Source organism: Myiozetetes cayanensis, unplaced genomic scaffold, assembly GCF_022539395.1.
Source record: "Myiozetetes cayanensis isolate MyiCay16 unplaced genomic scaffold, myiCay2020 scf5-8, whole genome shotgun sequence".
Classification (NCBI taxonomy): Eukaryota; Metazoa; Chordata; class Aves; order Passeriformes; family Tyrannidae; genus Myiozetetes; species Myiozetetes cayanensis.
In genome coordinates, this window is record NW_026087742.1 from 19116720 (window position 1) to 19134557 (window position 17838).

The 17838-nt window shown below is 36.8% G+C and overlaps 1 protein-coding gene across 1 annotated transcript in view; it reads right to left on the reverse strand.

Annotated features, from left to right (window-relative positions):
* ZPLD1 (zona pellucida like domain containing 1) overlaps positions 1 to 15151 on the reverse strand; it is a 29156-nt gene extending 14005 nt beyond the window's left edge. Inside the window, exons 1-3 of the mRNA XM_050333016.1 lie at positions 15113 to 15151; positions 6384 to 6497; positions 1099 to 1319 (exon numbers count right to left, since the gene is read on the reverse strand). Of these exons, the coding sequence (XP_050188973.1) occupies positions 1099 to 1319; positions 6384 to 6489 (327 nt within the window). The 5' untranslated portion in view covers positions 6490 to 6497; positions 15113 to 15151. The remainder of the gene's footprint in view (positions 1 to 1098; positions 1320 to 6383; positions 6498 to 15112) is intronic.
* Between the last annotated feature and the right edge of the window lie 2687 nt (positions 15152 to 17838).

Sequence of the window (17838 nt, forward strand, 5' to 3'; positions counted from 1 at the left end):
ACTTTTATTAAAAATTAGTTTGAAGGTCTTTGCTGTGAAACACTGCCAAGAAATGTACAGGATTGTTCTACTCCAGTGTAGGGAAAATGATAAGAGATGCTCCCTGCTCATTTGTCCCCTTTGTTTGGGGCACAGTATGCCTAAACAGAGAGGATGGGGGGAATTTTTGGTTATATATTTACAGCTGTTGCTTTGTCTTTGTATCCTGTGCAGCCTTGTGGGGAACTTCATGGGGAGTTCCAATTAATTGGATTTACCAGATTTGTTTTTTGTTTTAGTTTGGGGTTTTTTTGGTTTTGATTTGTTTTCTTTTTAAACATCAAGACCTTATGATTATAATTAAATAGCAAGTTCAGGGAGTTTACCATGCGACCAACTACACAAGAACAGGAAGAAATTGCTTCCTGGAAAATTCTTCTACTGCAAGTCATGGAGGTGTTACAGTTTTTCAGTGAAAATGGGAAAACAGAATATTGAACTTGCTAAACTGTTCTTCTGTTGAAATTTTAAAAGAAAACAGCCTGAGGCAAAGGGGTCACAGAGCATATCAAATGTTTTGGTCCATTTTTGGCACAATTATTAGCAACAAAACAGGGGGCTTGTTATTAAAGCTGACAGGCATCAAGTGCAAGTATGAATTACAGATAGAATAAAAGCCTTAAAAATAATACATTTCTACACTTGTTTTTCTATGTTAATCATAGGTACTTTGATACAAAGTCATCACTGCTTGTTCAAAGTGATTTACACAAACTATACAACTCTCTACTTGTGCAATAACTAAGGTATGTTCAGCAAGAGTTTTAAAAATGCCTTGGAAAAATCTCTTTTTTCCACCAAAAAAAAAAAAAAAAGAAAGAAAGAATTAGAACTGAAATTATACTTTCTAATCTGTGAATAAATATGTGTCCCACCACATTTTCTTACTAGTAATCAAGATTATAAATTACCAACTTTCTCCACTTTTCTTTGAGGTATGTAATATGTTGCTAACTGGGTAAGACAAAGTATCTATTAAAGATACAACGCTGTCAAAGACATTCATTTGATCCTATAAATAAATAGCCATGTTACAATTTCACTTGGACTGTATCTTACCACTAAAGTGTTTCCACAAGATTCCAAAGTACTCAGGTTGATGATGAAAATGACCACTGCTGGAAAGGTGTTGTTATTGATGAAACCCCTGCAGTGGGCATCCCCATGTTTCCCATTCAGTGCCAGATCTGTCTCAGAATAACCAGAGAAAAGAACTGTGCAAAAATTTATCTTCATAGTAATTGTCTGTACTCCACAGAAAACATTGATATCTCGTTCAGCTGCAAGAAAAATACAGGGAAAGACATTGTAAGAAGATATCAACTAATCACACATAACTATTGTAGCAGTTAATCTAGTGTTGTAATTTCCAATCAAATAAATTTTTAGAACTCAGTCACAGCACAATATTAGAATATCAAGGTTAGAATTGCATTATTCTGAAGAACAGATTTGACTCTACAACTTAATTAAATAAAATACCCAAAAATTATAATAGTAACATAGTCTACCATGCAACAAAACTGTTATTCTAAAATCCCCCAGTAAATCTTTTAGTAGCATGTTCATAAACTGAAGCACTGCAATAGATTAGAAAATAGTAAGTGGTTACATATTTGGAGTCTGATTAAACAGCCCCCCTTTGGAAAAGAAATTTCCAGTGATTTTGAGAAGTTTGAGAGGTCAAGTTCTGCCTGCCAGCCCATTCTGGCATGGAAGTTGGTTATATTTGTCTAAGGTCACCTGGAGTCCACTTTGTATGAGATCACAATCTCAGGTCATGCAGACTTTGAAGTACAATCAACAGCATATGAGAGCAATTTATTACAAACTTTGGGAAGTTGGGATTTTTATTATTTTTTTTTTTTTTTTTTTTTTTTGAAGAACTATCAACTTTAGCTTTAATGAAAAATCAGTTGGCTCTTGAAAGATGATGATCAATACTACAAAGCATCTTGCAATCTTTCATTCTGTACATAATGACAACACAAAAGCAGCAATTGTTAAAACTAATCAATTTTTGAGCAGCAAAAAAAAATCTTGGGTGAATTCAACTTTTTATTCAAAACTGCTGAAGATTTTTATGTACTGAAAGGAAAAACATCATGTTGGGATACAGTCAAGAGTTTGGTTTGCTTTAGAGCTATAACATAACATGGCTTTTCTGTAAGGTCTTTTTTTACCCACAGATGACTGGGATCCTGTTCTGGTGTTTTCCTCTAGTGCTTTACAAAAAGTCTTTCTGCACTGTGTTAAACACAGACATTACTCCTTTATATAACAACTAATTTATTACACCTGCCTAAAGATTAAGTGCTATTAAAAATTGCAGAACAACTTCAGTCAATACTATACCATTAAAACTGCTGGAATGAATTGTTTCACTGCATTGTCACAACAGAGAGGAAATGAAATCTCCATTACAATGAGCTAGTTCTTCCCCCGTGGTATAGGAGCACAAGCAGTTTAATCTAGACAGCTTTAATGGTGGCTTTAAAGCCAAAAGAATCAAGTGAAGCCCATGATAAATGTTACTCACTGGGTGTAAATTAGGGCAGAGAGGAACTGAAGGCAAGACAGAAGTCAAAGAGACTTGGCATGAAATTCTCTGATTTGTACATGATCATAATCCCACCAATATAATGTACAAAAATCAAGAAGCAGCAGGCCTTGTTTTCCACTACAGGAGGAACTATTATGATCCATTTAACGAGTATGCTAAGGTAGAGAGGCCAGTACAAAAAGGCAAATGGCAAAGTGTATATTTATGCTTACTTGGACCAATGCACAAGCAGTCAGGGTGTAACAAATTGCAGCACATAATATAAAGTAGCTCAGTTAATTTTATAACTCACTTCAAGCCTATTGAAAAAGCAGGATATTAACTCCAACAATTAAGTTACCATTACCACTTGCAAAATTATCATTTGCCACTATAGTAAATGAGACCACACAGTACAAACAGAACTTTTGTGTGATACAGGGGGATAAACAACCCTTCCAGACTGAACCTTTTCTGCCATCTACTTCACAAGGAAGTATGGGTGCCAAATTAGCCCATTCCAGAAATAAAATATTTTTTGTTCAGAAATTTTTCTGAAACTAGGCACAAACAGATCTAGTGTCTCCTTAGATGCTAAACATATAGTTCATTTCTTGTCAATTTGGAAAGGTAAATATTATTCCTAAATACATTAAAACAAACCAACTAAACAAACAAAGTATTTGCATTTCTGCACTAAAAGCTTCTGGTTTTCGGAGTAAGAGAGGAGAGATGGTGTGAAGGTTACATCACTCAGCTGATGAACCCTTAAATATAAAGACATCTCTGTCACAGAGTTTCCATACAAGCAAACCACTTGGTTTCTTTCTGACTCAAGTCACACAAGCTACCTCTAGCCAATAGTCCTCATGGATGTGTCACAAGCAAAAAAGAGTAAAGTTCAGGAGGTACAGAGATACTACAGTAACAGAGACCATCTTGAGTTAAGGACAGACACATGGTAGTGAGACAAATGCTGGGAGCTCCACTGCCTACTTCTTCTCTGGTACCCTTCCACTCATTGCCAAGACTCACCCCAGAGCAGGCAGGAAAAAGCTTCAGAGGACAGGAGTTTGCCACAGAACACTATTGATAAAAGTCATTCCAGCAGAGGAGTCATGCAAAGACACTCATAGTTCAAAACCAGCTTCTCTGCATTTGTTTCCTGTTTGATCAAATCACTGCTTTGATATTGAATTAAAATGCATACTGCATGCGGAAAAAGCTACAACATTCCTTATCTTCTGCTAAGTTCTGAATATATACTTACAGCAAGAGGCCCCTGAACTAAAACTGCATTTCCCAGCCAAAGACAGACTGCTATGGCTCCATTTCCCAAAAGCCTTCTAAAATTCATGTTTTACTGCAATACAGAAATAAAGTTTTTTCTCAAGGTAAACTCTCTGAAGGATGTGTTCTTTAGAACACATCCAGCTTTTGGCATAAAAAGTCACTGAATTTTCCAATCTACCAAATATGGGGATATTTTTAATTCATTCCTGCTGACTATTGCTTACCTACACTCTAAAACAAACCTGCAAACTGCAGAAACAGAAAGCCTGTCTGATTGTCATCTATTTATGCAGGAGCATTCCTATGCAAGAAGTCACCAAAACAGTGTATGATAGAAGAACAAACAAATGAAAAATGGATGAGCTCCATGGTTCCTTTAGGAAGGCTTAATTTTTCTTCTTTGCTGAAAACAACTTCTATTCTTAACAACCTTCAAATAAAAAGAGCAGGTAACTTCAAAACCCAATGGCTTCTCCTTTATCTGCACACCATTCTTGCCCCATGGCTGGAATTCCAGTTCACAGCGATGAAGATTCCTTTTGAGGAACAAGTAAGGAACAGGAAGAAAGTCTATCCATAGACAGGGATTGTGGGTACTATCTCAGTACCCACACTGAGATGTACTTTAGAACAAGTGATGTTCTGAAACATTCTCCTTTTTGATCTCTCTCTCTCCTTTCCCGCTACATTTGGACTCGAAGGCCCTGAGGCAGCTCCCTCAAAGCCACAGCCTGAGCCAAGTGATGGGGAAGCAAGCACAGGAAGAGTGTGACCCTTTTTCCTGCAGAGATTCTCTCCCCCATCTTCTGAGATTCTTAAACTCAGAAAAATGAGCTCCAGCAGCCTCTCAGCTCCACTAGCTCCAGCCAATTACATAGCAGGCCCTTCTGTATATTGAACATAATACCTGCTAAATTTGGGGTTTCTGGTTTTCACTTCCACCTCAAATGCATGACTAATAAACAGAATTAAATTCCTTTTCCAGCTCTCAAAATCAGCATTAAGACATTTGATTAAAGCCCAGTCTTTGGAGCTTTACTACCCTAGATGACAAATAAGGAAAAGCAGGACTCTGCTCTGAGTTCCAGTGGGCAGTGAGGAGTGATTAACATTTACTCTAAAAAAAAAGTCTGTTTACTTGTAACTTAAGCAGATTTTCTCCCAGGTCACTGAGATTTGGCAGACATGGAATCTGATATGATCCTTTTTTATGAGGCAGAACTGCAAGAGGCCCCTAAATAACCACAACAAGAGATGAATTCAGTTCACACATATTGCATTGCAAATAAACTTTGGCATAGGGCTGGTGCAAAAAATGACCAGAGAAAAATTTTAAAAAATGGGAAGAGGAATCTAAACATCCCTCCAGCTGTTGTAATCCTCTCAAGAAGCCTGAAATAATAATATTAAAAAAAAAAGGAAACAAACCCAACAACAGAACAAAACCCCAACAATTACATAAAATAACTTAAAAGGTAGATCTGAGGCAGGAGGGCACAATTCACCCACATGTCTGAGGCAAGCCTATAAAACTTGTCTCTAAGAACGGAAATATATAAGTAGCTTGTGAAATACTCAGTTAAACAATGATTTTCTCAGGAATGGAGATAATATATTTGATCTTCTTTGGATTTCTTCTTTGTTCTTCATATTCATATCGATTAAATGAAAAAGGATCAAACCCACTACTGGTCTTTATGTCAACACGACATCTAGTAGTTTGGTGGTAACAAAGGAAACAAACACACTTTCTGCTTTCACCTGACTGAAGTTTAATAAAAGAGCTGACCCTTCCTGAAAAAAAAAAAAAAAGAAAAACCAAGCCAAACCAAACAAACAAAAAAACCAAACACAAAACAAACAAAGAAAAACAGCACCACCATCAAAACTATTATTATTTAGAAAGCAACAACACAAAAGATATTACAGCATAATACTATACTGAGAGTTCATTACTGAACTATTCAATTGCTATCTCAGAAAAATAAGATGTGATAGAAACAGTATTCCAGTATTCACAGCCTTTTTATTACTATTATTATTCTACCCAAAACACAACTCAAAGCAGGAAGGCTAAGCAATGTAATAGAGACTAAGAGGATGCTTTAGCTGAATAAACCCTGATACACGTCACTAAGATTGTTATTTCATTTCTATTTCTCATTTTATTAACAGCTCTGACTATCCAATATCAAAAAAAATTACTTAATTTCTATTTACTTAGAGGTAAGAGGATATATCATACATAGATGTATCCTATTGCTTCACCTGTCCCTAACCAAGCACTTAGCACTGAAGTGAGGCACCAAATGTTGCCCATGGTGCAATTAGAAGAAAGTAAAGTGCAATATTAGAGAAGTTCATTGTCACCAAGATAGTCAACACTCACTTAATGTGAAGTCCTACCCCCAGGCTTCAGACAGATTTAAAGCTCTGTATTTAAAAATAAGCACTGCTTTGAACCAAGACAATAAAGAAGCCATTAGAAAAAAGTCTATTAAACACTTACCAGGAAACCTGCTATGGAGGTTAGCATCACAGTTGTATCCATTGAACTGAGCAGTCACTGAAAGCACTTTAATCGTCAGCAGGAGCAGTAACCATACCTGTTCCATTGCAAAACCTAGTAAAACATTAAGTGGTTATTACACACATCTGTTCACTGCATTAAAGATGCTCACTGCAGACATTTAACCACTCAGGAGGTGATGGTCTCCAGCAAAGGAACTGGGGATAAAGCTCACAAACTTACGGGAACGAGGTCACAGACAGCAGGGCCCATTTCTCTACTTCTGAGTTAATGTGTAATTTCTGCTAACTTCTACAATTTTTAATCATAACTCGTCTAGCAAAAAGAACATACTCAAGGATGACATAAAAGAAAAGGAAAAAAGAATCCCTAAAATATATTGACAGATAAGAATTGCTTAAATATTTAAACTCCAACATCTTTTTTTGTCATTTCAGTGTAAAAATTACCTAAGAAAGATATCTTAGCTAAAATAAAATGATTGTTCTAAGTCCTTGAAAACCACAGAGATAAATGGTTTGCTGAGCAATTCTCAGGCTCAAGGTCCTAGAATAAAAATCAGTTCATATCTATTTGGCAAACATTTGTTCTTTGAAGCACGCATGAAATTATATTGAGCTTACATAATGAGCTGGTACAGACCCTTGCACCTACTTGAATTGTATCTGGAAATCAGATCAGGACATCAGAAAATATGAATTTCTAGGGTTCTGAGTAATTAATCCTTCTGGGAGGATACCTCCAATAGCTGTAGTGTTTAACACAACCAAAAAAAATTTCTGATACATGCTTTTGTCAAAAATATCCCAAAATCTTGAGATTTTTGTCCATGGATCCAAGTGCATTGACTTTTTTATTATTATTACTGTTACTATTATTTTGTAAGATCTTGTCAATCTAGAGAATACATCTGATCTGCTTACACAGACCCCACATGTGGCAATGCTCTCCATTTGCCTAGACAGGAACTGAGCAATTCTAAGAGTTAGGTTTGCTTTCTCTAAGATTGCAGATACAGAGATGTTGATCATCACCTTTCTCCGAGTGCATAAAGAACATTTGCAAACTCCAGAGATGCAGCACCCCTAAATGCAGCTGTCTGTGGCCTGGCAAGGGGCTGTCATGCATTGCTGAGAAGAGCTGGCAACTGCACATGGACAGAATGTTTGAGACAAACCCTCACTGGATCTTTCCTGGCTACACAGCAGTCTGAGCTAAAGTTGAATCAATAATAGAAAGACTTTCACTAGTTTGTCCAACCATGCTTACAGAGTACACAAATCTAGGATTTAACACTTTGTGTTGAAAGAAAGATCCTTAGGGGACACTCCCAAAGTGATTTGTCAATGAACAGATCAACTACAACTAAACCAAATTCTTCTCAAAAGTCAAAGGTATGTCCAAATGTACAGACATTAATTCCTGTGTAAGTCTGCATGGAAGCACATGGAATAACAATTCAGAATTGAAGACACCATCTTCCAGCTAAGCATGCATGTTTTGTAAGTCAGGTATGACTTTTGCTGTCTATCACATCCAAAAGCAGTTTTCCCACCAAGTTCTGCACAACTTCCTCAAAGTGTGACTTACAGCAAAAATCCAACCTCCTTTTAGTTTCAGGTGAATACAAAACTCTAAGCAAAAGCACTTTTTGACCCTTTACTCTTTTTCCATTAGATTCCTGTGGAGGTTGACAGCACTTGAAGCTAATGCTGATGAAGAATTGTGAAACCACAAGAAAGACAATAAAATTTTTAAGTGGGTTGCTATGAAACCTATGTATTTTCATGATCTGCTCACCCCCTCCATTTCTCTCAGATGGAGAAGTAAGGTAGTGTTTTTTATGTTTGTTTACTACAAAAAATCATACTTTATTTTGAAAGAAACATTTTGTACTTCAGAAAATTGGCATTTCTCCAGCGTCCTGAAGCCTTTCCTCAGCTTGTACAGTGGTTACATCGATAAAGTGGTCATTACTGTTCTTTGTATATGAGCTGGTTTCTTATGTCCAGTACAATGGTATATATCAAGGGCAATTTACCAAGATCTAAATCTGACTTCAATTTTCTAACATTCACAGTGTTTTTTTGCTAGCAAAAGAAAAAAAAAAAAAAGGCTGTTTGAAAAGAATTTAATGAAAGATGCCACTGACAAAGCTGAGCTGTAGCTATTATGTTAGATGAAGAGCAGAACTTAACAATAAATTCTAAAATTTTAATTATTAAACAGACCTTTTGCTGCTGCATTTTGGAGAAAGAAGAGATGATTGCTAAGGAACAAATCTGAATTAAGACATTAAGTATTTATAGCATTATTTCTCTAGCTGTATTCAGAACAATTCAAATTTTAACACAACCAATAATGTCCTACTTGATTTCTGGTTATTGACTTATCTGTAAATGGATCAACATGCAGATCCACATCACCAGTTGAGCTGACTCCTGCTGATTTTGGTTAAATAAGTTAGGAATAGTCATTATTTTTCATTTCTCAAGAGAATTGCAGGGCTAGAAAGCACCATGAACAGCCAATATCACCTGTCTACCCAACCCAGCAAGAATCAGAGCAGCCATTCCTGCTTTTCCAGCCTGGTCTTAAAGGCCTCTAGCAAATTATTTCTCAACAGAAATTTGTAAACTTCAGTCTCGCAAATGTGTAAGGCATCCTAACAAAAAGAATTGTACCATACTGATAGAATGAAAGGAGCATCAAAGTTTTTTTTTAAATAGTAACAGGAACATCATAACCTTATTGCCTTCATATGAGCATGAAATTTAAATTCCATTTACAAAAAAGGCAAGATAATATGCAAGTCCTAGGAATGGGGTGATTTATAATCCAGGAGTCAAATTCATGTGGAAGATATTTGCCCCTTTTTTCTTCAACTTGGTATGTAATTCTTTAAGCTTTTTTCAAGGAATTCTTGGTGCTTTCCAAAAAAAGGTTTCTTTGATCCAGTAGCAAACATCTTTGGCTGTTAAGAAGACTTTCATGATTGCAAAGATGCCAGCACATTCAGCAAGGGAAATGTGACCATCTATTAAACTCTCCACTGGCAAACCCCTATCAAGTTTCACTGATGTGCCAAGAGTCAGTTTTTGTGCTGCATATCATTGAAGAGTACAGAGTTGCAACATACAGGCCTGAATTTAATTGTTATCACTTTACAAAGCCCTCAACCCCGCTGTGATGAACTTCACATGTCAGAAAACCTGCACAGAATTTTCAAGTAAAGGTGTTTATGATTTAAACAAGATACGTTTTAGCAGTCAATTTGTGAATTTAATGCCAAAGAGATGCCATAGTTTGACCTACCTAAATTTCCTCTTCTTTCCTCTCTCATGACCTCATATTCATTTCTCTTTTTTCCCATCCTCTCTAAAAAGATCTTCAAAAATTTTCCACTGTCAACAGCATTCACTGATTTGGCCCTACACTTCAGATTGAAATTCATTTGTGAGCCAGTTCTGACTTCTGAACATATTACTTATTTCAAATATTTATCATGTACTTCATGAGAACTTCCTGTAATCCCCTGCTTATTCTTAATTTCTCATTCACAGGGTGTGGCAGTTCTGCAGAACAATATGGTGATCTTTATGCCTTCTGACTGGATAAGTCCTTCATAAAAACAGTCTGTAATAATGAAAACTTCTCAAGGAAAATTATATATGTGATAAGCACATAATAAAGCTGGTGGAACATTTGTAAGTGTTTTTACATATATCTAGTAACTACCTAAATATTGTCTAGTGATGTACATTAGATGCCTACAAGTAATGGAATAGAAGCATTACTTCTGCTCATAAAAATAATTCCAAGTTATCATTACGTGGTTCAACGAGTAGTTCTCAGTCACCTCATGACAATCTTTTTGGTTTACATTCATCTTGCTGCCACATTTGCTTTAGCATGTGCACTCAAGTTGTGAGTAGTTGTTAAGCACATTAACTGAACTGCTGCCAAGTCTTCCACAAACACCTTGCCCCTAAACACATCCTAGATCACTTGCCATCACTGAAAAGTAATCCATTGAAAAAACCCAGAAAAACACCTCTCTACCTCAAGTTCTTCAGTGGAACTTTCTCTTTTAACTTGTTCATTCCATTGCAATGAATTATCCAGATTTTTTACACTATTACCTTCTACATTATCTCCCTGGATCTTTTGATGCAGATAAAACAGGACTTGGAACTTAACAGTAACTGTTTAGAAGACAAACCTACCAAAAGGTGATAATTGCCTTTTTTCAAAAGGTTTGTCAGAGAAAAAAAACAGGGCACGGAAGACACAAAGAACTTTAAGACACATTTCAACTACACGAGAAAAACCATGCACTAAATGTACACAGGTAGTCAGGCACAGAGTTGCCTTGAGCATCAATGATTTGGCCCTAAAATGCCCTGTGCTCATTTGCTAGTCAAATATTTCCTGTCAATTCTTGATATTAAAAAACAAAAATCCTGTATTAGTTTCATACTCTATCAGATTTGTAATTAAATGTTGGGTCAAAGTTTGGATCCCTCCTTAATCAAAATTCTACCAGAACCCAACAGGAGCTTTACCTGAAAAATTGTGGATGATAGCTGAATCTCAAATGCTTGTGAATCAAGCAGGTGCCCACAGTGTCCAAGGAAAATGAAACAGGGGAATAAATTTTGCAGTTTTCAAAAAACAATATACAGACCTTTTGCTTTGGTTTTAAGGTTTAAAAAAATCTAGTTTAACTTAAAAGAATTCTGGTTTGTTTTCCAGTCTTCTTAGAATAATCTCTTTCACAGAATAAAAAAGTCAAAGGGTCTGAGAAAGCCATTAATTTCTCCACAAAAGGAAGCCACACCAAAATCATTATACTTTAAACTGAAAGACTTCAAATTTTGACCAGCACACTGCATGGGAAACTGATAGTCAGGACCATAAAAAATTTATCTGGAAACAATCCATAGTGTGCCTATGAATTGAAATGAAACAATAACTCCAAACTCTGCTGAACACCAAAAGGCTGAAAACTTCGATCTTCTTCCAAAAGACACAGCTCAGTATTGTTTGTGAATCTTATTACCAGTAGTGAGAAATAAATGTGTATGTTGGGTAAATAATTGAAGCCTTACAGCCATGCAGTGCTCTTGAATGTATAAAATCAGGTGTGCTTAGAGAGATGTGCACTAGCACAGGTCCGTCTGGAGCTTCATCTCATATCCTCTGATAGGTAAAACTCCAGCTGACTGTTTTTTCTCACCTGCCTAATGACTAAGGAAATTCAACTGGTATACCATACTGCCAAAAAGCTGTTAAAAAAAAAAATTACATTTTAATGTTTCAAAATATTCATTACAAAATTTTAAACATTGTACATTAGTATACATGTCTGTCTTCATTTTTACAACAAATCCTTGGATGCACTGAGGTTTTATTAAACTAGTCTGAGAAGAACTAAGTTAGCTGCATATTTATACTGTAAGAAGAGAAAGAGTGATCAAGTGGAAAATAAGACTATATGAAATATTTCTAAGAAATTTATACAAAGTAGCATAATATCTTCTTTCAAGGAGACAGACTATTGGGGAAATAAAGTTACTAAAGTATAAATAAATCTTTATCTCATTCAATTCAGACTGTTGAGGTTATGGAGTAGACGGTTTACCTGCTATTCCATGCTAAATATCAGTAATTTTAGCTTTTCCTACATCCACTAGTAATATACTAACATTCTTCAGACGTGCTACTTTCTCCCTACACTGTTCCATATTATTTTTACCAGAGCTATGCTTCATGATGGAACAGTTGAATTGTTCTTTAAATATTGCCTCAATATTTGCTTTGCAGTCCCACAAAGATGACTTCAATAGTGTATTTATATCTCTCTTCCAGATACTTATTTTAACTATTTAAGAAAATGTCAGTGTTTCCCAAATCATACCAATTGTATCATACAATAAAAGTAACAAAATATGTATTTAATAAATAAGATAAAAATTTTAACTCCCTTTGAAATTATGCTTCTAACTCCATGTTTCACAGATACCTCAATAAATTGTGAAAACACAAATTAGATTTAGGTTCCACATTTATAAATGCACAGAAGGACACCTCCTGAACCTCCCAGAAAAGAGAGTGATCTCTATTCTGTCCTTCCAACCTGCATCAATTAACCACTGTTTCCCACAGGACATTCATGCAGATACGAAGCGCAGTAAGTTGTCAGTGAAAGCAGATCTGAGAGGAAAACAGGTCTGAAGGAAGTGATTTATGGTCAAAGCTTCAGACCTGAATTAAAGAACTTTGAACAAATTATCCTCTCACTTTCACACTCTTCATACTGTCTACTGCATCAGAAAAACTTTGACATCAGCATGGGACCTGAGAAAAAAGAAGGGAAATTCTGCATAAGATTTAGAGACTATTGCAGTAAGCAATCTGAGAAAAATCATTATAACCCAAATGTGGATGTCCTTGACAAAGCAAGGTCTCCTTTTCATCATTAATATCCACATAATTTGATTTTTTATTCTCTGCATTTCTTCAATCTCATGATTGAGCTGTTAAATTCTTTAGTACAACTTCAATGGATTCAACTGAAATGCCAAGAATATAAACCAACTGAAAACATTCATAGAGTCTCCACTGAGGTCACTGCATTTCTGACTCACATCATAAAACTAAAATAAAAATATTTTTGGATTTTCCACTTCTCACTTCAGCTGCAAAATACTACAAACAACCTGATTACAAAACAAAAGCCATCATTTAACCCCCAGCCATGCCACACTTACACACTAGTTAGTGCACAGAGAAGTATCTGTGATGAACACAACTACAGTGTTTGATATTGTCTAATTAATCCAATACTGATAAAAAAATGGGCTGATTTTGCTCTCCTGCAGCTTGTTTGCACTGTGTTCATCTTTCACTTTTAGTGGAGACACCACAATTTGAAAGTCAGTGAGACTAAAGCAAGCCCAGGCTCATCTTGGATGGAAACAGAAAAGCAACAGTTGTGTCATGTCACCTGCATGGGGAGTGTACGAAGAGTGTCCCTAAAACCTGGAACGAAGAGACTATTCCTAAGCTTAAATAAGTTCTCTGCACATACACATTCAGTCTACAGATTTCCTTCTCAGACCACTGATCTTTATGGGTGTTTCATCAGCTAGCAAATTTACAGAAACTATCAAATCATTTTATATAGGCCTCTGTAGTGTCATCACATGCTACTGGCCTTCAGTTGCCTCTAACCATGGTCTGGACTTAAACACACTGATCTAATGATGAGATGCTCTTAATCCAATTGCCTGACCATAGAGCCCTGCAGTCACACAGGCAGATAAAGATCTAAATTAGTATCATTCTACTTAATTACTCTTTTTATGCTTTTGGAAGAGAGCAATATAAATATAAATATAAATCTTCAGTAAATAATTCTTGATGTCACTAGCAAGTAGATTTTACTGCAACCATCTGTTAGCAGCTTGAAAAGTTACAAGTAAAATAAGACTTCCCTGACAAAAAGCAGCAACAGTTTATGCCATCATGATTACTTCAATTTCCTTACTTTTAGAAACAGCAATTAAGCAGCAAAGTTGTAGAATAATGCTGCAGTACAGTACAGCCTTATCTAATGCCTAGAAGTTAAATGAATTTGCAGTAAATAATGTTGTTAATATCTTGGTCAAAGACAGCATATAATACCACAGATTTCATAAACTGTGAAATGAAAGAGCACTTATACTCTTCCCAGATTTATATTTTAAAAGAAAAACTATTTCTATTGTGAAATAGAAAAGATCCATTTATTGATATTTCTTTCACCGTGTTTCTAGTCCCTCTCATAGCCATTTGGGACTCAAAACAAGGTTTGAAGTAATTTTTTAGCCAACCCCTTAAACAAACCCGAGTGGTCCCACTTAAGAGCTAGCTGAAAGAAAACCAAACATCGTGCATTGGTAAAAACACTCTTTGATCAAGAACATGCAAGCAGGGTCAACACTCCTATCTTCTGCAGCTCTTAAAATTTTCCCCCACAGTACACAAAGCAATTATAGTAACTATGTTCATTTAGACTGTATCAGTTCATCAGCTTAACTGAAGACTTGACTTCAAATCCCCAGTCTTCATTCAAGAATATATTGCCATTATTATTACTTTAAAAATAAACAAAGGTGGTGCAATTATCACGTCCAGTCGGCTTTGTGACCGGAAACGATGTAATTTCCAATCAGCAACCCCACGTCATTCAATTGCAGTGGAGCCAGATAAGAAGTCTCGTTATCAAAATTTCCTTCCATCAATACAATCATTGTGGGAACAGGCGGATACCACAAGTTGGATAACATTGTCTCCTTCAAGCAATTGATTGTTTCCCTCCTGAAAGCGACATAAGTGGGTTTCACATACATCAACAACCTCAACATTGCATGGGGTTTGTAACCTTCCTCCCCTCACATTAATAGTGCAAGTCTGGCCTGACTACCATCACGTAAAAGTTAAATTGCAAAAGTCGGTCACAGTTGGATGCTAATTTACCATCATGTTTTCATCAGTCATTCCGTGCGTACTTCTTCGCCAACCAACTACCACTGAGATTTCCTAGGGAGGTTAAATTTGTCTGACAAGTGATAAAGTAAGAATTTTCTTTTAAAAGTAATGAATACTCTGACATTCACCAATATTTTAGTAAGTTCTAGTTGGCTGACATGGTGGGCACTTACCCAAATCCCCTGTAGCTGTTGAGTCAGCTGTACTCCATCTATCCCGTGCTCCTGCATGTGATCAAGTGTTCAACTCCTCTGCCCTGCAGAACTTTTTCAGAAAATACCCTGAGCCTGTGGATGGGGGAAAAGAGACTCTCATTATGAAAATTCTTTTTAAAATAGGTCTGGATTTCAGATGGGAAAATTTGACAGGTCTCAGAATACTTTACAAGCCTGTTCATCATCAGACTGAAACCTGAGTAGGATCTTTATGGTGGCTTTTTGCAATCCTTTGCCTCTTTTTTTCTTGCAGGCTTTTGATCTGCTTCTCTCCACTTGTATGAAGATCTCCAGAGACCATGTGGGGCAAACAATCAACCTGGAGAAATTATTCTGTCATCAGCTTGTTGAGGGAAAACCTTGTCTGCTTGAAAAGAGGGGTGGGAGGAAGGAGAGAGATGGAAGCACTGAGATAGGATCAGTAACTAAGCTGCAAGGTTATCAATGTCCCGTTGTGTGTTGTGAGAAGTGTTCATTTTTTTCAACTCTGGGCTAAACTCACAGTACTAAACAAAACAAAAGCAAAAAGAGCGACATTTCACGCTGTGATGAAAATGTGATATAGGGGTGTCATCATGAATACAGGTGTCAACAGAATGATAATTACCAACAGGACATCAATGCACATGCACACAAAGGCAAAGATCAAGCTGCTAGAAACTAAACCTGCTTAATAATATCTACTCCTCTGTTTCTGGGATTTGGAGGGAGGTGAGGGGAGGTGCTTAACTGCCATTTGTTGCATTAGGGTTTTTTCCTCCTTCCACCCTCTCCTTTCAGTTTATATTGCAGCCATCTGTGCCTGGAAGTTTTCGTTACACCTTTGCCAGGGAAAACAGAAGTTTATAGACTTTTGCACCATAGAGAAAACTTTGAGGTGCCTGGATTTGTTGGAACTTAGGTCAGTTTTCAGAGGAGAAAATCCCTATCTCTGCCATGCCTTCACTTCATCCAGCTCCTCTTAAACATCGAAGTGCTGCAGAGCACACTGTGTACATTCATGGTAATCCAGGCAGGCCCCAAAGAGCAGCCATGGTAGAACTGGTAGTGACACAGTGCATTGACCCTCTTTCTCCTCATCATCCTATGATGTCAGGGCACTGACAGAGGAAAGCAGATATCCCTTTTAACACTGAAGCATCACACAAATCCACGCTAAAATATCTCAGTGTAGTATGAGTTGGTTTCCAAAATGGGAGCATCTATTTATCGTGTTTCATTATTTAAGACATGTATATTATCAGAAGTCATCCCTTGCCTTTTGGTCTTCAGACGAGATTATTAAAAACATCAAATCACCTTAAAACACTGGCAGCAATCACAGCTTCTGCAATATCTGGATTTCTTCCCTCCACAGGAGAATGCACACAATATAATCCTGGCCCAGCATGACAGCTGTCAGCCCATCTTTCCCCTGCTGCAGACTGTGCCTTTCAATAAATAAAGGAAACAAAGCACAAGGCTGCAGGCTACAGGCTGAGGCTCACTGACCACCAGAAGCTATGCACAGAGGAATGCTGGTAGAGCACTTCTGGGAGACACAGCTCTCCCCACAGGCTGTAGGAGCACCTTAGCTGAGGAGAGCACACTCCTACCTGCCCACACGGGTGAGCAGAAGCAGGTTAAAAGCTGGGCAGCACAGCCCACAGAGCCTGCATTGCAGCCCTTGTGCCCTGCAAGACCAGCCTTCCTCCCAGTAGGTCACAGCATGTACCCCTATGAAAAATCATCGCTGACAAACACTTCTCTCACCATATGCTTCTCAGAGAAACAGCAATTACCTAGGTGTTCCCAACCCCTGGATAGCTTTCCCAACCTGGGAGCCTAGTAGTTTCTCCCTCAATCTATTAAAACCCCATAGGCAAGGTGGACAACAGCCCTGACATGTTCTATCAATATTTAACTGCTCTGATTTAGAGAAACCAATCAATCAGCAAATCTCTGTGCTTAGCAGAAACAGGCCCTTCACTGTTATCAAACTGTACATATCACTGACCTGAAGATACATTGCATGCCTCAAAAAAACCAAGTTTTTTTCAAGTTCTCTGTAGAGAATTCAGTAATTTCACTTCTATATAATGTGTTATTTATCTATTCTTTACATTTTAAATAAAAAAAAATCCCTGAATTCTTTGACATAGAAAAAAATGAAACAAATTTGAGTATTCCACCACTGAAAGAGTGCATCCCCAACTTTTATTCTTTAATCTTACAATATATTTGTAAAGAAAACTAATTTCACTCTGGATAATATTCAGTAGTCTTGCAGGCATTCAGTATGATTTCAAATAGTTATTCTGGCCAGAACAAATAGTTGTGTGAATAGATCACAAACAGCTTTCCAAATTATAACTATAATTTCCTTACTATAACTAGGACACATCTTGCTCATTTCCAAATTAAAAATCTGTCTCCATCCCACAAATTCCTCTGATGTCTCACTCACAGTTTATGTGTTGAGATCAGACAAACTGATACTTCTAAAGAATAATTTTAGAGCAGTTTATACACCGTCTTGTTACAAATATTATCAGTTGGGCTCTAAGAAGCCTTCTCTATTCATATAAAAAGATACAATGCATAAGCAAAAACATTTCTTCTTTCCTTTTTTCCAGGATTTAGAAAGTCTCCACACCTTGCTGCCCATATCTAAATACCTGTGAGGAGACAGAGAGACTGCAAAA